This window comes from Schistocerca serialis, chromosome 1, assembly GCF_023864345.2.
Source record: "Schistocerca serialis cubense isolate TAMUIC-IGC-003099 chromosome 1, iqSchSeri2.2, whole genome shotgun sequence".
In the NCBI taxonomy this organism is placed as follows: domain Eukaryota; kingdom Metazoa; phylum Arthropoda; class Insecta; order Orthoptera; family Acrididae; genus Schistocerca; species Schistocerca serialis.
Genome location: NC_064638.1, coordinates 318598532 through 318620022, shown reverse-complemented (window position 1 = coordinate 318620022; position 21491 = coordinate 318598532). Strand labels below are relative to the sequence as shown.

Below are 21491 nucleotides of genomic sequence, written 5' to 3'. Positions count from 1 at the left end.
GGGAGGCTGAGGAATGCACAGATTCTTTACTACGTATAAGGGGGGAAGGGGGGGGGGGGAGGCAAAGAACCAGCCAAAATACAATAAACGCAATCATTCAATTACGTACTAGAGCGTTTCAATACACGTGTATACCGAAAGTGTCTTTCAAGTCTTCTGCAAGCTCGAAGAGCGAATGCGTGCCATATTCCCACAACCAGCGAGACCATTTCATGTAACTGCTGCGTGATATCTTGCAAATTAGGATCTCTTAAAATTGTGTTGAAAATAACAAGGAATATACTGAAACAAGTATCGTCTGAGAATCGAATGAGAATCGTCTCATATGTCTAAGAATCATATACTGTTTGTGGCTAGAATGTCCATTATAAAAGTTATAATAACTATATCTTATGCTTTTTGTGGCAGGACGGTCGATTAAAAAAGGAGAAAATTGTGTGTTATAAAATATTAGGTAAGAAAATTCATTCCAAACAGAAGGGAAAAGGCTGCATGTTTCTATGTTGTACAAAAATTATCTGAAAACCGTCTATTTTTCACTCTGTCTATTGGTTTAAAATATTTTCTAAATATTTATTAAATATCGATCTTTTCCAAAAATTTCCTCCTATCCATTTGATGTAATATATGCAGAGCGGCGTCAGCGTCTTCAGGGACAAGGCTCATGCTATACAGGTGAGACTTAAATGACGAAGTGTTGCTATAGTTAATAAGAATGTGTTTCATGAATCTCCTGCTAAATCATCTGCCTGTCTCTCCAATGTAGAAGTTGCCACACGTGCGACAGTTGATTTAGTAAATCCCCGACTGAGTAAATGCGATACGTTTCTGTGTGGCGTGTCGGACTGTCTGTCCTGTTGCTGGATCACGAACAGACGTGGACTCCTACATTGCGGAACAAACGAGCAATTCCAACAGATATTTTGCTATAGTATAGGAGTACAGTTTATTTTGATTTTAAGAAGTTGACCATGTCGTGTGTAGTTTTATTTGAAAAGGGAAACTAACGGATTTCAATGCGGTATACGCTGATACAGGGAGAAAACCAAGTTCAGCGTTGCATTTTTCGCATTTTGCTAACGGAATTCACATCTGTGATAGTAATTTGTAACATCATTTGATGGAAATACCAATTTAAATTGTTTTACGTCTTTAAAGTGAGCTGTGCTAGATAGTTACGTGCTGTAACGCGAGTTGTGCCCGTTACAGCCATGATCATGGAAACGTTTATTAAGGACACGATTAGCTGGAGCTTCCTCCCCGCTAATGTGTGCGAGCTAAGACGGTACGGGACAACCGCTTTTCACCGTGACACAAGAAGCAGAGGCTTGTAAAAATTTTTTATGTTAATTTCTGGTGTTATTTTATCTATTCTTGAAGATCCTGAAGCTTTTGATATTGTTTTACTACATGATAGTTTGAAAATGTCGAAGGGGGCGAAGTGAGCTAATGGAAAGAGCACGACAAATTGTTTATTTAGAACATAAAACAACCGACTCAGGAAAAGAAATTCGCTGCGGCCTTGCGCTCATGTGTACAAAAAACTATTGATTCTTTCTTTTTGGCTGTCAATATGGATTGATCTCCTTGCCATTATTCGTTAATTTTACCTTTTTCTTTTTTTGTCGGAGGGATTTGGGGGGGGGGGGGGGGGCGGCTCAGAAGGGAGGAAGGGCCAAACAATCGTGGCGAGTTTCCTTTACGTTTTGTCAGAAGCTGTCAGAAATAGTTTGTGCCGTAAGCAGGGGACTCGTGCACTAGGGATCACTGGTGTCAGACATGATGGTTTTTGTCAGGGAGCACATTGGGTGAGAGAAACTAGATCTAGAGAATGCTTATGTCGCTCGGGTGTAATTGGTATCTGGGGGGGAAGTGTCTTACTGTGTTACGATTGTGAAACTGCAGGGATCCGGGGAAAGAAGAACGGGGTTCTTAAGATTGCAGAGCTGAAGGAAACCAAGTGGCGTACTCACTCGTCGACGCAGTGGCCAGCGGTGGCGATCCAGTTCTCGTTGAGCAGCGCGCCGCCGCAGCGGTGGGTACTCGAGAAGCCGAAGAACGACGTCCGGCGCACCGACACCTGCGAAAGAGGCCGGTATGAAAGAGTTGAGACCACGATTTGCTTATAGCTACCACGCTAGAAGATGCTGCGGTACGTTAACAGGACATATTTGGGGTTTATATCACATCGACAACAGTGCGTAAGTGACTGAACATGGAGCCGTAGTTACTTCAAAATCGATTGCTCATAAATTAAAACAATTAACATAGCTGACTGGAAGAAAACAACACTATTGGCCATTAAAATTGCTACACCATGAAGATGACGTGCTGCAGACGCGAAATTTAACCGACAGAAAGAAGATGCTGTGATATGCAAATGATTAGCGTTTCAGAACATTCACACAAGGTTGGCGCCGGTGGCGACACCTAGAACGTGCTGACACGAGGTAAGTTTCCAACCGATTTCTCATACACGAACAGCAGTTGACAGGCGTTGCCTGCTGAAACGTTGTTGTGATGCCTCGTGTAAGGAGGAGAAATGCGTACCATCACGTTTCCGACTTTGATAAAAGTCGGATTGTAGCCTATCGCGATTGCGGTTTATCGTATCGCGACATTGCTGCTCGCGTTGGTCGAGATCCAATTACTGTTAGCAGAATATAGAATCGGTGGGTTCAGGAGGGTAATACGGAACGCCGTAACGGATCCCAACGGCCTCGTATCACTAGCAGTCGAGATGACAGACTTCTTATCCGCTTGACTGTAACGGATCGTACAGCCACGTCTCGATCCCTGAGTCAACAGATGGGGACGTTTGCAAGACAACAACCATCTGCACGAACAAATGGTTCAAATGGCTCTGAGCACTATGGGACTTAACTTCTATGGTCATCAGTCCCATAGAACTTAGAACTGCTTAAACCTAACTAACCTAAGGGCATCACACACATCCATGCCCGAGGCAGGATTCGAACCTGCGACCGCAGCGGTCGCGCGGTTCTAGACTGTAGCGCCTTTAACCGCTTGGCCACCCCGGCCGGCTCTGCACGAACAGTTCGACGACGTTTGCAGCAGCATGGACTATCAGCTCGGAGACCATGGCTGCGGTTACCCTTGACGCTGCATCACAGACAGGAGCGCCTGCGATGGTGTACTCAACGACGAACCTGGGTGGACGAATGGCAAAAAGTCATTTTTTCGGATGAATCCAGGTTCTGTTTACAGCATCATGATGGTCGCATCCGTGTTTGGCGACATCGCTGTGAACGCACATGGGATGCGTGCATTCGTCATCGCCAAACTGGCGTATCACTCGGCGAGATGGTACGGGGTGCCATTGGTTACACGTCTCGGTCACCTCTTGTTCGCATCGACGGCACTTTGAACAGCAGACGTTACATCTCAGATGTGTTACGACCCGTGGCTCTACCCTTTATTCGATCCCTGCGAAACCCTACATTTCAGCAGGATAATGCACGACCGCACGTTGCAGGTCCTGTACGGGCCTTTCTGGATGCAGAAAATGTTCGACTGCTGCCCTGGCCAGCGCATTCGCCAGATCTCTCACCAATTGAAAACGTTTGGTCAATGGTGGCCGAGCAACTGGCTCGTCACAATACGCCAGTCACTACTCTTGGTGAACTATGGTATCGTGTTGAAGCTGCATGGGCAGCTGTACCTGAACACGGCATCCGACCTCTGTTCGACTCAATGCCCAGGCGTACCAAGGCCGTTATTACGGACAGAGGTGGTTTTTCTGGGTACTGATTTCTCAGGATCTGTGCACCCAAATTGCGTGAAAATGTAATCATATGTCAGTTCTAGTATAATATATTTGTCCAATGAATACCCGTTTATCATCTGCATTTCTTGTTGGTGTAGCACTTTTAATGGCCAGTAGTGTAGTAAGAAAATAGTTTTTCTTTTCCATAAAAAGCTTCTTGCACTTACCTTAGCCCTGCTCCCTACAGTCCGGGCATGAGTCTGCCACCCTCACACTTACTCTCAAGTTTGAATCAACTCATACATGGACGTCGTTTGTCTATTCTGGAAAAACTTGCCGCCACCATTACCACAACCATTCGACAAATGAACATGGATGGTGTATAGTACGGAATTCCGAACTCTCATATTGAGAGTTTTGGAGCTAGATCTTTGCAAATGTCAGTAGTAAGCTTCTCCGACGATCACTCTGCCAGATTTATTTCCTGCAGTTTAAATTTGGAGTGTTTAATACCCGGGATTCACTAATTATATTGTCCAGGATTGCTCAAGTGTCACTGCTGAAATAGCTCTGTTCTTTAACCTAAAGCACAGTGTACTCCGGATGATTGACAGATATTCTAAGAAAAATGTTGAAGCTGTCCATTCCTAATTTAAGGATCGCTTCACAGAAGTGCCTGAAAAGTGGTCGAGAAGAGCACCTTCCCAGAAGCCCCTGAGATAGCTCTGTTCAGGAAGTACGCCCATATGTGGAACTGTCTAGCGATAACGTAGAACAATAATATAAACCTCTGATATGTCAGCTGCTACTTAGTCATATCTTCTTATACTCGTGGAGCTTCCTATGGCTATAAACATGCTAACCTTTCAGTGCCAAACACCCGTGTTTTTCTCTGCTTCATGCGGTTTTCTTTTAGGTACTTCATTTATATCCTAGGCAAGACAATCAACCGTGATGAGTCCTACCTGATTGGTTGTAATTGCTTCTGTTATCTGCTTCGCTGAGGGGTTATCGAACTCGCCTAACGACGACCCTGCTATTATTATGGGTCTTGCATTTGGAGAACAATCAGGTCTCATCAACCAACAATATTTTCTCGTTAACTAAGAAGAAATACACCAATATAACTACAGAAATGGAAAAACTTATAGAAATTCTGGCTTAAGAGGAAGATCGACTTTACCTCAAGAAAAAGACGTATCGAAGCAGGATTCTTCAAAAAGACATCCATACACCTCTATAGGAAAACGTTTTAACATTTATGTGTTGCAACTTGCAGATTTCCTTGTAACTTACGGATAACTTATAACGTTCCAAAACGTGGGTTCATACTACGGTTGTGGCAAGGAAGCGCTCTAGCGAATTGCTGATAGCTTTTATGCCTACATACAGGATGTACTTTATTGTGAAATATATATATGCTGGTTTTCTTTTGTCCGTAGGCTGTAGTGTCTATATGCAGACATCATATGATTCACGTGTGTTTCCATCTTCTCCAGGTAACTGATAGTCTAATCACCATTTCCAAGAAATTACTCTCTTCGAAAATACAGAATAACGCCAGAATTTTATTAATATTTTAATCGGACTTTATATCATCAGAATTTCGCAAGATCATTGTAGTATACGCCAGATAGTTATTATAGTATGGGTTTTCGCGGGCCAATTCAGTGGTTCGACCCCCTCACCCCCTTCCTCGTAGGATTTTCCGTTACCCCCAACGTAGGTTCCACCTCCGGAAATATGCTGTGTATGTAAGACATTCCTATTTCGACAGCAGTTCTCATTACGCGCTAACCTATAAGGTTTGCTACAAGTAGCTGGTTTATCAGATTTTCAGATCGGAGGAAGCCAAGAAACATTCGCCTCTAATGGAAATGCCTTAAAACAAAAGAAATTGCATTGCTGGAAAATCTAAAACAACTGTGACTTTTATGCATGAAAATGATACGAAATCATATGAAATCGTGGCGACGTGTTACCCGCACTGTGATAGACGAGCTCTTTTCAGTAGAACGTAAACGTTTTGAATGGAATGTAATTTATTCGGTATTTACCTACTGGGAAAGGAGCTAGACTAGTTACAGTTCTAGTCATTGCACTTTATAAAGAATTTGCACAGTCCGTGAATGATATACTAGACGAAAGCAGTCACGTCAACATTGATTCTAATTGGGCGTGAAACGAAGGCGCAATGGAATCTGACGACAGTTTTGATAATCTATCGATTGTAGTGATAGACAGGGAAGCATGACACATATCTACATCTACGTCTGTGGACCACAAGCAAGCGGTGCGTTGCGGGTAATAGAAATAGCAGTGTACCATAAGATACTCTCTTCACGTGAGCCCTTTCTTCCTACTTTTCCACTTATGGAGGGTGCGAGAGAATATCCACTAGGGAGGCAACCACACAAGTAAAAATACGTGATAGGAATCAACGTGTTAAGTAACTCATTTGGGAACATTCACTATCGACATTTCAGGAGAAAATTTCCCGTAATGTGTAACGCCTTTTCTGTGACGCCTTGCATTTGAGTTTACTGATGATTTTGTGACACTCTGACTTTGGCAAATTCTCTTTCTTCTCTGTTAAATTTAGTAATGATCATAAGTGACAAAGAACCCTGGAGAATAGGTTGTAAACTATCGCCTTCGTTAAAGACGGTGCTCCAAAACGTCGATTTTCTTGCAGAAGGAACTACATAGTAAGTACTTTTCTCTACCCGAGACTATAAATACGTTGTCACCTTTCCGAATAATGTTATGATATCGTCATTTCGTACGTTTCGACCTGTTGAGGCGTACTGAACGTCAAATTGACGTCCACTATATATAAAAAAAAGATAGACGTACGCTTTCCAAATATGACTGAAGCTTCATTTTAAAAAGCTGATGATGTATAGTTTTGTGCTGAACTTTACGTTTTTATGACGGTACTGAAAGTGAAAGAGTGTGACCAATGGATGTACAGGGCGTGCTAAAAAGTAATGTCTCCGAGTTTTTTATGCGAAAACTCTTAAAGATTTTTAAATAAAACAAACGTAATTATCATTCTACATCTTTATTCTCCAAGTCTACTTACTTGTCTCTCAACATAGTCACCCTGGCGACAAACACAATTCTCTCAACGAGAGACTAGTTTGTTGGTACCGTTATAGTAGAATGTTGGAGCCACAACCTCACCTCTGTTTGTACCGCTTCATCACTGTCAAACTAAAGTCCTCGAAGATGTTGCTTAGCATCTGAAAACAGCTGAAAATCGAATGGGGGAAGGACGGGACTTAATGGAGGATGGTTGATGACAGTGACGCCAAAGCGTTGGATTGTTGCAGATACCGCAGCGATCGTGTGTGGTGTGACATTGTCGCACTGAAGGAGAGGGTGCTGCACGTGTGGAAGAACTCTTCGAAATCTAAACTCGATTACAGCACGCTGTTTCTCACGCATCGACATAGTTAAGTTACACACGGCCATGTTGCACTCTACAGCTCGGAGCCGTCTAGTCAAAGACATCCATAGACATGAGCAATAAAGGGGAAAAAAAACAGCCGAGGGAACTGAGCCACTTCCGTGAAGTTTACGAGGAAAAGGCTTTCAGCAACAGATTAATTTCGCAAGGAGTTTCATCTAAGCCGCGAAAGCACAAGGCCTCCGAAGAAGACACGAAGACGATTGCGTTTTTACCATTTCGTGGCTTAATGACAGGGGAGATTAGCCGGCTCCTGAAGAAACATGAAATCGACACTGTCTTCAGGTCCGCAGCAAAGATCGGCACCTAGTGAAGCCTGTTAAAGACCTCAGAGCACGTGGAATTCACAAAATACAGCGTGAATGTGGGATGTTTTATGTCGGTCGGACTGTCCGCACTATTGAACAGCTCCGCATAGAATATGAAAGGTGTTTCCGCCTACGCAATCCCGAGACGTCAACTGTAGCGCAGCATGTATTTGATAACGGACACTAATTTCAGTAGATGGTATTTCTGTTATCTAACGGACCAACGGCTTCGGAGATAGCGTAATAAGTGAGGCAATAGAGGTCAAAATATCGGGTAAACACGGTGTATTGCAGCTGAGTACGGCCTGGGATCCTGTGATTGGGAAGTTGAAGCAGGCGCGGCGACCGCGCCACCAAAACATTCCCAAATATGGTGGGGATGGGCACTAGACACACGAGAAAGACGGGCCAGGGTGCGTACGTCACAGCATGGGGCACTGCAGGTCTTACGAGTGCCAGCAGCCATCTCCGGCAGGGAGCGAGTAACTATTTCAAACGAATTTAGTAATTCTTAGCCGCGTGTTCAAATGCTTTGAAGTTCTCAGTAGCACACGACAAAATTAAGACCTTTATTCAACTTAATATTGATTTCCCGTGGGCCTTACACGGAGCCGAGCGTTCACGAAGTATGGTGGACAAGACGACTGGGGTGACGTCACAAATTCGTTGCAGGGCCACTATAACTCGTTGGCCCTGAGTGGGCACTAGTGACGTCAGTGGCTGCGGCGCGGCTGTGTAAGTACGGCAGCGGCATTCATACAACAGTCAACCACTTGACAGTGGCAGAGGAGACGTCTGCCGAAAGCTCGTGGGCATTTAACCACGTGACGCGGATTGAGACACGAGAATTTTTTATTAATAAAGAAGTAGAATGTTAATAACCATCGTTTTATTTAAAAATGTATAAAATTCTTCATTTGTGTGACCATAATGTCAGTAGTTTCTTGACAACTCTTGTGGGTATTGTGTTCTGTCGTTGCAACTACAGAAGTGAGTGGTTTTATTCACCAGACGCGTTTCGATTTATTGAGGTAAAGCATCTTCGGTGATCTGTAATTAAGTTATTTACTGATTGGCGACTCCATGGAGTGTTCTGTGCACCACGACCAGATAATGGATATAACTGGAAGGAGATACAGCATTGGTCGTAGTTTTTTGTTTTATAATCCGCAAAATCGATTTTCGGTCACTTAGTGACCATCCTCAGTACTGTAATATACAATTAAAATTGGTAGGCACTGGTATCAACAAGCTTAGAGCGATCACATAAACTGAGCAGTTTATGTGATCGCTCTAAGCTTGTTGATACCAGTGCCTACCAATTTTAATTGTATATTACAGCACTGAGGATGGTCACTAAGTGACCGAAAATCGATTTTGCGGATTATAAAACAAAAAACTACGACCAATGCTGTATCTCCTTCCAGTTATATCCATTATCTGGTCGTGGTGCACAGAACACTCCATGGAGTCGCCAATCAGTAAATAACTTAATTACAGATCACCGAAGATGCTTTACCTCAATAAATCGAAACGCGTCTGGTGAATAAAACCACTCACTTCTGTAGTTGCAACGACAGAACGCAATACCCACAAGAGTTGTCAAGAAACTACTGACATTATGGTCACACAAATGAAGAATCAACAAGCTTAGAGCGATCACATAAACTGAGCAGTTTATGTGATCGCTCTAAGCTTGTTAATACCAGTGCCTACCAATTTTAATTGTATATTACAGCACTGAGGATGGTCACTAAGTGACCGAAAATCGATTTTGCGGATTATAAAACAAAAAACTACGACCAATGCTGTATCTCCTTCCAGTTATAAGTTATTTACATTTTGATTTGCTTTAAGATCGAAAAACAGTTCATTAAGAGTATGTTGATTTATAGTTACAGTGATTTTCGCTCGATTCCGCACAAACACCGGGAAATGCAGTCTGCTAGCACATCGTTGATATTTTTCTGCGTTAGACACTGACAATTTTGGTCTAAAGTTTAATTGTTCTGCAGCACTATGCATTTCTTATGTTTTTCACAGCACACTGTGTGCAAGCAAGAAAAGAAGCGAAAATCACCGTAAGTACATATCAACATATTCTTAAAGAACTGTTTTTCGATCTTAAAGCGAATCAAGATGTAAATAACTTAATTACAGACCAATGATGATGCTTTACGTCAATAAAACGAAACGCATCTGGTGATAAAAATCACGCATGTTTATAGTTGCAACGACAGCACAATAAGTGTGTTCACATAAAAAATCGGCGGCATTACTTTTCACCAAGCCCTCGTAGAATAGTTTAAGGCTATTCTCCAAGCAGATAAAGATGTTTTGTAGAAGTATAATTTTCGCAGATAAATAGTGCATGTGCTTCCTCTCACTTTTCTGAAGCGTGCAATAGACTATAACCAGTGGCTGAGGGCGGTGCAGTTGTGAAGGCGCTGTTAATTCAACGGTGACAGCTGATTAAGGTAATTCCGAAATGTATATATCTGAGAAGTGTCTGTTTTGTTGGACATATCCGATAAAACAAACGTCACTCCTGATGACGCGGCTAGCCGTCACGATTTCCCATCTATCCTTTCCTTTCCCTTTCCTACATTTCCGTTTGAAAACACGATGCAAGTGGCAACACATTGCCCGTGTAAAGACAATCGACAAAATCGGAAACTACAGGAAACGGCTGAAGAGAGCTTAGCTTACCTGCCACGGCCAGCCGCCGAAAGGCGCGTTCTTGCCGCCCACGATGCGCATCTCGGGCCGCGGGAACAGCGGGGGCACGCCACACTCTGAAACATACGGCCAACACGTGGTCACGGGTCGCGTAGCATTATCACACTGCCTGGCAAAGAGAGTGAAGCGCCAAGAAGCGGGAGTTCAAATGGCTCTGAGCATTATGGGACTTAACATCTGAGGTCGCCAGTCCCCTGGACTTAGAACTACTTAAACCTAACTAACCTAACGACATCACACGCATCCATGCCCGATGCAGGATTCGAACCTGCGACCGTAGCAGCAGCGCGGTTCCGGACTGTAGCGCCTAGAACCGCTTGACCACAGAAGAAGCGGAGGAGGAAGAGGAAAGAAGCTTCATGGATTGAGGGGCTGTTTGATGTTATGTGATTACAAAATCGAATCATATTTACAAGGAACGTGGTAGTATGAGTCCTCTTTATTAGTGGGACGTTGCACGCCATGGCACTGGGACGGAGTTGACGTCCTAACTGGTCCCAAACGATGCAGATCTGGGGACCTCGGTGGTGGCGACGGGAGCGCCTCAACATCATGCAGACAGTTCGTGGAGACACGTGCCATGTTAGGACGAGCATTTTCCTGTAGAAAAACGTCACCACGCCACTGCACCTTAAGAAGAATCCCATAACGACGCAGGATGTCCGCGACGTTCCGTTGAGCCATCAGAACTCCCTCAGTCGCCACCAGCCGTGACCTGAAATCATACCCGATGGCTCCCCACACCTTGACGCCCGGAATAATCTCCGACGAATGGTGCTTAATGACACATGTCTTCTGGCTGCTTCATTTTCTTTGTCAGCCAGTTACTACGACCATTCCAAGGACGCAAACAAGATGCAGCTCTGATGCATTGAAGCTAAGACGAGGGAAGAAGTCGGCTGAGTGACCGTGACAAGTCTCTCACCAGGCGTCCTTCGCTGGCTCGGCGTTCACTTGTAGAGTCCCACGGATATCGAGGGAAGAAACCCCTACATGTTAATATAGGGTCTGCAAAGACTTCAGTGACCACTTATTACTCTTTGGAGTTAATTACTTTCCTTTTTAAATAGGAACTGTACATTTCCTCATGGTCTCTTTTGACAACCATCTTCAGATCTTGTCCCCGTCACCAGAAAAAAAAAACGGATGAATATTATCACATGATATTGATAGTACAAATCCTAGAACATGCTAGAAGTTGTTTGAAAATAATTTGCGAGATTTAAGTAGAAAAAAAGGATAACCTGAACATCAGAAATTTAACAGACTGTCACAATTAAAGAACATGTACATAGATATACTTCACAATATTTTCGCTTGTTTTAAAAATGCCCAGTTTTGCAAAAAGTTTACTAATATTATAATAGTTGAAAATAGACTTATTAAATAATTATTAACTTATTATGTAAGATGTGACCTAGCCTCAGCACTAAAGTCATTATTTTAAATGATATAGACACCGCTCCGGAGCTTTTGCCGTATTATTTGGTGCCCATTATACTGACAAATGTTTCTGAAAGCAGGAAAAATCGTAAATAGCTCCAAATTTTTTCCAGGTACTTGAACCGGTGCCGTTGCCCTCCAATCAAATCTGGTAATGAAATACAGGATCTAATTACTCTGCTGCTACTGAAAACTGTAGCTCTTGAGTTACGAGATTTATCGTAAAATAAATGATATAAAATTATTACGAATTTTTCGTATGAAATTCAATTATATTACTTGCAGACTGGAAATCATACGTTATTGTCAAGGAATGTCTAAAGTAAACTACGGTAAAAGGGTCATTGGAATGAACACAATTCACGTGTGTTATGAGAACAAGAGTGCTTGTATGATGCGGAACAGATATGGCATGAAGGATGACGTGAGAAGGTGCGGCGTGGGGCTGGGGGTTGGGGACAGGAGGAAATGTTGTCTCTTCTCACACTTGAGTTAGCACTTTTTTACCTTTAAGACTCGCATTCAGCTTGGTGGCGATCGGAGCGCAGGAGTATCAATTGTCGGTGGCCATCTAGCGTCATTTTCTAGTGGGACTGCAAGTCGCTAGTGCTTGAGTAGCCACAATACACAACTTAAACAGGCACAAAACCGAATATGTTCCAATTTTCTGAATTTACGGCGAAAATTCTAGAAATCGTTTTACTCAACTTTTCTTACTATATTAATGAAGAAAAAACATGAACAAACAGAAAGTAGCAACAGACTTTCTTTCATAAAATGTTAAAAATGCCCTGTATCGTCACGTGCTTTTTTGTGAATAACAGATTTCATGACAGATAGGTAGGAAGAAGTGGGCCAGTTTCTTGGCTCCACGTTCGAAGGACGAAACGCACTAGCTTTTTATTTGCAAGCTCTTATCTGTCGAATCTCGACGCAAAATACGGAGAGTCTTCATTAGCATATTGTGAAAGGCTCAGAAATCTTTCCATTATTCCAGAGATACACCAGCACATCTGGGATCCATTGCGACGGTACATTGATGCATGTATAAGTGTTAAATGACTGCATGTTGAACATTTTATGTAACAAATAGTTTCACATGTTACGCTGGTACGCTGTCTGTTTCCGATAGTTAATGTGCTGTGAAGAGTTGAAGATAATGAGTTCTCACATGAAAATGAAGCGTCTCCGGACCCTTCTTCATACTATGTACTTTATATTTCAGGGTGTTACGATTGGTCATGATGGTATGACTGTACTTCTTTGTTACATCTTTTATTTCTTAGATGGGAAATAACGTGCAGCAGGTTCCTCGCACTTTAGGGGAACCAGCCCGCATTCGCCGAGGTAGATGGAAACCGCTATTTCAATTACTCCGCCTGACAAAAGAAGTAAAGCACTAAGAAGTCATGGTCGGCTCTCAGTGTAGCCTGGTACACGTCTCACCACCGGCAGGTATGTAAATGCTTAGAGTTGCAGTTCTATGTGACAGGTAGAACCACTACCAGGTGTATTAGTGGTATTCGTGTTTAGTGTTGTTACCAAGCATGGTAGGTATACAAGGGGCGTGAACAGCGTCAGATGTTGGGTGATCACTGTATACAGAGGTGCCACACAGTCGTGCGAGACAGCGTTATCAGCATCTGACAGGGTTTGTAAGAGACTTTATTCTGGGTCGCCATTTGGCAGGCTGGTCGTATCGTGCAACATCCAAATTTGTGGGGCATTCGAATATGACATGGCCTGATGTTGGACTGCACGGGCAAGTGAGCGCAGGCGTACTCGTCGCCGAGGTTCGAGTCTACCACATCTAACCATCGCAGGGCAGGACCGCCTCATTGTGCACCAAGCCCGTCGTTACCGCTTCACATCTGCGCCTGCCACCCGAGAACACGTAATGGACTACCTGCAACGTTCTGTGTCATTCCCCACCATTGATAGGAGACTGGCGCAGCCGGACTAGGGAACTACCGTCCTTCGCATGCTGTCGTTAACGGCACAACACAAACGGCTATGTTTGGATTGCTTCCGTGACCGATCAGCATGTCCTGCTGATGAATGGTGTCTCCATATGTTCAGATCGATCTCTGCTACCCCAGATTACTATGGTCGGCGAGTATGGTGGCGACCTTGGGAGACGAGCCATTCTTCCGGTGTTTCGGAGAGATACAGCAGGGTTACTCTTGGCGTCATGGTGTGGGGAGGTATCGAGGATAAGGGCAACTCGTGGCTGGTAGTCATTGAGGGGCTGCGATGGCTCCACGGTACGTCACGGACGTCCTGCTTCCTCATGTGTTACCTCTCATGCGACAGTATAGTAGTGCCATTTTTCAGCAGGACAATGCTCTTTCAGATATGGAAGATGTCTCTATGAAGTATTTGCAAGATGTTGAAGTACTCCCACGCTCAGCAAGGTTCCAAAATCTGCCCCTGATAGAAGATGTGCCCAGACATCTCGGAGGTCAACTTGGTCCCAGTGCCAGAGTCTACGATACCAAGGACCAGTTACAACTGTTATGGGCCAGGGTTACTCTTGGCGTCATGGTGTGGGGAGGTATCGAGGATAAGGGCAACTCGTGGCTGGTAGTCATTGAGGGGCTGCGATGGCTCCACGGTACGTCACGGACGTCCTGCTTCCTCATGTGTTACCTCTCATGCGACAGTATAGTAGTGCCATTTTTCAGCAGGACAATGCTCTTCCAGATATGGAAGATGTCTCTATGAAGTATTTGCAAGATGTTGAAGTACTCCCACGCTCAGCAAGGTTCCAAAATCTGCCCCTGATAGAAGATGTGCCCAGACATCTCGGAGGTCAACTTGGTCCCAGTGCCAGAGTCTACGATACCAAGGACCAGTTACAACTGTTATGGGCCAGCTTGTCTGAGGGGAGGAAACAACGGCCGTAGAGCTTCCCTCCCGAACGAATCAGTGCATGAATCCAGGCCAGAGGGGGTGCAATGTCATACTGATATTTGGGTTCATAGTGCTAAGTGCTTTGTAAATGCGACTCGATTTTGTATTCATTGAAATAACATTACATGTTCACTCAACGAGCGAAGTTTCATTTCATTGTCTTCTACCTTCTGAGTGCTTCAGCTTTTTTGTAGGCAATGTAGATTTCATAATGGGTGGAATCATTTCCTAACTTTATTGTTACAGCATTGGCTGGTGGAATTAATAAAATAAACGAATATAGTTCTTAAAAAAATAAATCTATAATATATATATATATATATATATATATATATATATATATATATATATATATATATATATGTGTGTGTGTTTAAAATTATTTAAGTAGGCTATTGTACGTTGAAGACATTAAGAAAATATTATTGTATTTTTTAAAACGGAGCGAATTTACGGCAGTATCCACGAAAACAGAGCAACGTAGGTGAAGAATGTTGGAGGAAGAGTGTTAGGAAAGTTCATGGAATGGACGGAGGAGGCTCTCGAACCAAGCATTTGGAAAAAGAGGAAGGGAAGTGGAGAGGTGGTAGGAGGGGGCAAAGAGGAGCGCTGAAAAGGAGAGGAATAAGAGTGTTTGTTAAAGCTGGAAAGTTGGGTGGACCTCAGGGCAGACGTCGTGATCAAGTAAGGGGAGATGGTTTCGTTCGGGCAGGATGTGAAGAGTATGTACACTATGTGATCGAAAGTGTCCGGACATTCCCAAAAACATACATTTTTCATATACTGTGCTGCCACCTACTGCCAGGTACTCCATATCAGCGGTCTCAGTAGTCACTAGACATCGCGAGAGAGCAGAATGTGGCGCTCCGCACAAGTCACGGACTTCGAACGTGGTCAGGTGATTGGGTGTCACTTATGTCATGCGTCTATACGCGAGATTTCCACAAGCCTAAACGTCCCTAGGTCGACTGTTCCGATATGATAGTGAAGTGGAAACGTGAAGGGACACGTACAGCACAAAAGCGAACAAGGCCGACCTCGCCTGTTGACTGACAGAGACCGACTACAGTTGAAGAGGGTCGTAATGCGTAATAGGCAGACATGTATCCAGACCATCACACAGGAATTCCAAACCGCATCAGGATCCACTGCAAGTACTGTGACAGTTAGGTGGGAGGTGAGAAAACTTGGATTTCATGGTCGAGCGGCTGCTCATAAGCCACACATCACGACGGTAAATGCCAAACGACGCCTCGCTTGGTGTAAGGAGCGTAAACATTGGACGACTGAACAGTGGAAAAACGTTGTGTGGAGTGACGAATCACGGTACACAATGGGGCGATCCGATGGCGAGGTGTGGGTTTGGCGAATGCCCCGTGAACGTCATCTGCTAGCGTGTGTAGTGGCAACAGTAAAATTATGAGGTGATGGTGTTATGGTGTGGTCGTGTTTTTCATGGACAAGGATTGCACACCTTGTTGTTTTGCGTGGCACTATCACTGCATTGGCCTAGATTGATGTTTTAAGCACCTTCTTGCTTCCTACTGTTGAACAGCAATTCAGGGATGGCGATTGCATCTTTCAACACGATCGTCACCTGTTCAAAATGCATGGCCTGTGGCGGAGTGGTCGCACATCAGTAACATCCCTGTAATGGACTGGCCTGCACAGAGTCCTGACCTGAATCCTACAGAACACCTTTGGGATATTTTGGAACCCCGGCTTCGTGCCAGGTATCACTGGCCGACATCGATACCTCTCCTCAGTGCAGCACTCCGTGAAGAAAGGGCTGCCATTCCCCAAGAAACCTTCCAGCACCTTAATGAACGTATGCCTGTGAGAGTGGAAGCTGTCATCAAAGCTAAGGGTGGGTCAACACCATATTGAATTCCAGCATTACCGATGGGGAGCGCCACGAACTTTTAAGTCATTTTCAGCCAGGTGTCCGGATATTGATCACATAGTGTAGGTGTAAGGTTGGGGTATGAGCTGGTTCAAGTGCGCCAGAATATAAGGGTCCATAATTAACGATGACACGATTGGGTGATTAGAACAAGTCTGTCGAAAGTGTAGGAAACCAGAAGATGTTCAGTGTGGAAGTGGAAAGAAGGGAAATTCTGTACTTCGTACGCGATCCTAATGGGGGATAATAGACGGAAAGGCGAAACAGAGTGCGTGGCTTTCGATGTTTTGGAGAGAGCGCTAAATTTTTCGGGAGCAGAGATCGATGGGACATCGACACAACAGAGGACTTAGCGGCGTGGATTGCGACAAGCGCTGGTTCGGACCCTGATTCAACGTACGTCTGAACAGAGAGTCTCAGGATTAATGATCTTGTGATCTTGGCCTCTTAAGCTCTAGTGCGTCCCACACTGATTTAGGCGGTCATCTCAAGCAGTATGGTTTGTCTGCGAACACTGACAACTCTGCGATGTCGCCACTGCTCCCGGTTGTGAAGTGAAGGCCGTCGGCAAAATTTGGAAATTCGTGGTTAGGACTATGGGACCAAACTGCTGAGGTCATCAGTTCCTAGGCTTACGCACTACTTAATCAAACTAACTTACGCTAAGGACAACATACACCCCCATGCCCGAGGGAGGACTCGAGCCTCCGACGGGGGGAGCCACGTGAACCGTGACAAGATTCCCTAGACCGCACGGCTACCTAGCGCGGCAAGGCCGTCGGCCACTGCGTTATTCGTGGTGAGAGCTAATGCGTGAAATTTGCTATTCGCACGCTATTGATACTATGAGTAGAGTTGTGCTTTACCAAAACTACAGTTCGATAGTTTTGGTACTCTACATAAATGATGTAGCAAACTGCAGGATTACCTGCAGTATTGGTAGAGGGCGCTGATGGCCTCGCCGTTGGGCACCCTTAAGATCCAGATACACACACACACGCCACAAACACACACACGTTATTGGTAGCAATGATAGGGAAGGTGATATAAATGAATGTCTAAGAGATAAACTGGAAGCCGATGACCCGTCTTTCCTTTTGTTTGGCTGTTTGTTTAGCTCGTAATTTTGTATTTTATAGCCTTACAGAATATAAATTGCATTTTGTAAGTAATGGATATTAGTTAATCGCGTAACTTCTCCGCTTTCATGTAACCAACCCAACTACTTTTGATGCAGGTGCAGTTTACAAATACAAACATAAAAAATATAAATAATTATTGTTGTTATTTTGTACGCTGTAGAAAGTTCTTCCTCATCATCAAAGGCAAGAGTTTCCTTTTATTATTGATAAATGCGAAAGCAGTTTATAAATAACAGAAACACGTTGTATGTAAGTTCGGCAAAGTACTGAAGCGAAGTTTTTTTTGTTTTGCAGTTTTTTATTTTCCTTTTTGTTCAGGAATTGCATTTTCTAGCGCTACATGATAAATCTGGGTTGTTTCCTGCATTTTTACTACAACATATGTGTTTCACGTTACAAATCAACAGTTATTCGTATAAAACCTGAATTAAACATTGACAATTTCAGTTTTGCTATAAATGCTCTTTATTATTATGTAACAGACAGGAGAATAACTATATAGAACTAAATTAGTCCATACGCTACCCGGCCTTTTATACAGGGTGTTTCCGTAAGAGCGTGCAAAAATGTAGCAGGATGTAGAGAATGCTCCACTGAACAATTTGAGATAGGGAACTTGGGGTCGGAGAAACCAGCTTAAGGAGATATGGAAGTAAACTTGTCTACCCCTTGATTCAGCATTACTGTTTTCCAGCTTGTTTACAACTAATATGCGTTCACGGATTACATTATTTATTTACAAGTACATTCTTTATTTCCTGCAAGGAAACAAGGAGGACGAGCCAGATTACCAGGTGATGCAGGTTTTGTTTACTTTACTTGTCCATAAGGTGGCTCTGTTGTGTCATATTTACTTTGCCCTATAACAAAGTAAACACGAATCAACGACACACCCATTCGTCACTCAGTGCTATTCAGAAGGGGAAGTCCTATTCCACGGCCTGAAGCCCCTTGATTATTTTCTATGCCGATATCTATAGTCACTCGTGTATGAGACCCTGTGCATACGGAAATGGAATTAGTTGCCAGAATTGTAGGTGCCTGTGATGTGATTCGAAACAACCCAGGGATATTTGCCAGAGTGCCTCAGAATGTTGTTCGCCAATGTCATGCTTGCGTTGAGGTTGATGGCCGTCAGTTTCGTACGTTTTGTAAGATACAGTACAAATGGTATGTTCATTCTGTCAATGATAGTATTTGAAATTAACTAATGCAAATAAAAAAGGACACAGGAATGTCATTTTACTCCTATTCTGTCCTTAAGCTAGCGTCTTCGACCCCAGGTTCCCTATCCCAACTTGTCCAGTGGAGCGACCTCTATGTCCTGTTAAATTTATGTACACTCTTACGGGAACACCCTGCATATCGTCACTCAGTTTCTAGACGGTTTTTAGGGCAATATAGTGAGATACTGATCGCATATGCAAGGGAAGCGATCTTTATGAGGTAACAGCCGAGTGTTATGTGTGGTGTCATCGCCAGACACCACACTTGCTAGGTGGTAGCCTTTAAATCGGCCGCGGTCCGTTAGTATACGTCGGACCCGCGTGTCGCCACTGTCAGTGATTGCAGACCGAGCGCCACCACACGGCAGGTCTAGAGAGACGTCCTAGCACTCGCCCCAGTTGTACAGCCGACTTTGCTAGCGATGGTTCACTGACAAATTACGCTCTCATTTACCGAGACGATAGTTAGCATAGCCTTCAGCTACGTCATTTGCTACGACCTAGCAAGGCGCCATTATCATTTGCTATTTATCTTGTGATGCATGTACCGTCCGACCGATGTTCACCAATTATGGGTTAAAGTTAAGTATTCCAGAAGCTACGTACCTTTTTTGCTAGTCTCAATTCCTTGTCATTTTCCAGACCTCACGCCAGCCTGCGTGAGCTTAAACGCGTGCCTTTCGGCTTCCTCTCATAGTGGATTGGCGCTCTTGCCAGTCCACAAAAGTATGCAACATATTTAACGTACAGGCAACGCGGGTACGACCTTAACTGACCAAAGCTATACTACTGGCCATTAAAATTGCTACACCATGAAGATGACGTGCTACAGACGCGAAATTTAACCTATAGGAAGAAGATGCTGTGATATGCAAACGATTAGCTTTTCAGAGCATTCACACAAGGTTGGCGCCGGTGGCGACACCTACAACGTGCTGACATGAGGAAAGTTTCCTACCGATTTGTCATACACAAACAGCAGTTGACCGGCGTTGCCTGGTGAAATGTTGTTGTGATGCCTCGTGTAAGAAGGAGAAATGCGTACCATCACGTTTCCGACTTTGATAAAGGTCGGATTTTAGCCTATCGCGATTGCGGTTTATAGTATCGCGACATTGCTGCTCTCGTTGGTCGAGATCCAATGGCTGTTAGCAGAATAGGGAATCGGTGGGCTCAGGAGGGTAATACAGTCTCGTATCACTAGCAATCGAGGTGACAGACATCTTATCCGCATGGCTGTAACGGATCGTGCAGCCACGTCTCGATCCCTGAGTCAACAGATGGGGACGTTTGCAGGGCAACAACCAGTTGCACGAACACTTCGACGACGTTAGCAGCAGCATGGACTATCAGCTCAGAGACCATGGTTGCGGTTCCACCATTGTTTGGGAACACTAAGCCCATGAATGGCAGCAAATGGTTTCCACGTGGCCGAACAAATCCATTTTCAGTCAATGATCAGATCATCTGGACCAGAGGACCCAGTCCATTCCATGTAAACACAGCCCACGCCGTTATGGAACCACCACCAGCTTTCACAGTGCCTTGTTGACAACCTGAGTCCATGGCTCCGTGGGATATGCGCGACACTCCACCCTAGCATCAGCTCCTACAAACTGAAACCGGGACTCATCTGAACAGGCCACGGGGTTTTCCTTTCTTGTGGGATCCAAGTCCAGGAGAGGCGTCGCAGGCGATGTCGTGCTGTTAGCAAAGGCACTCGCGACGGTTGTCTGCTGCCATAGCCAATTAACGCCAAATTACGCCTCACTGTTCTAACTGATACTTGACGCTGCATCACAGACAGGAGCGCCTGCGATGGTGTACTCAACGACGAACCTGGGTTCACGAATGGAAAAAAGTCATGTTTTCGGATGAATCCAAGTTCTGTTTACAGCATCATGATGGTCGAATCTGTTTTTGCCGACATCGCGGTGAACGCACATTGGAAGAGTGTATTCGTCATCGCCATACTTGCGTATCACTCGGCGTGAATGTATGGGGTGCCACTGGTTACACGTCTCGGTCACCTCTTGTTCGCGTTGACGGCACTTTGAACAGTGGACGTTACATTTCAGCTGTGTTACGACCCGTGGCTCTACCCTTCATTCGATCCCTGCGAAACCATACATTTCAGCAGGATAATGCACGACCGCATGTTGCAGGTCCTGTACGGGCCTTTCTGGATACAGAAAATGTTCGACCGCTGCCCTGGCCAGCACATTCTCCAGCTCTCTCACCAATTGAAAATGTCTGGTCAATGGTGGCCGAGCAACTAGCTCGTCACAATATGCAAGTCACTACACTTGATGAAATGTGGTATCGTGTTGAAGCTGCATGGGCAGCTGTGCCTGTAGACGCCATCCAAACTCTGTTTGACTCAATGCCCAGGCGTATCAAGGCCGTTATTATGGCCAGAGGTGGTACTGATTTCTCAGGATCTATGCACTGAAATTGCGTGAAAATGTAATCACATGTCAGTTCTAGTATAATATATTTGTCCAATGATTGCCCGTTTATCACCTGCATTTCTTCTTCGTGTAGCAATTTTAATGGCCAGTAGTGTATTTAGGAAAACCACGTTTACTTACGGTAGTGTATGGTCGTTTTAAAACTCT

At 44.3% G+C, this 21491-nt stretch overlaps 1 protein-coding gene across 1 annotated transcript in view; it reads right to left on the bottom strand.

Annotated features, from left to right (window-relative positions):
- The window catches only part of LOC126470338 (serine proteinase stubble), a 523216-nt gene that overhangs the window by 49646 nt on the left and 452079 nt on the right, over positions 1-21491 (bottom strand). The window contains exons 5-6 of the mRNA XM_050098167.1: positions 10217-10302; positions 1974-2080 (exon numbers count right to left, since the gene is read on the bottom strand). Of these exons, the coding sequence (XP_049954124.1) occupies positions 1974-2080; positions 10217-10302 (193 nt within the window). The remainder of the gene's footprint in view (positions 1-1973; positions 2081-10216; positions 10303-21491) is intronic.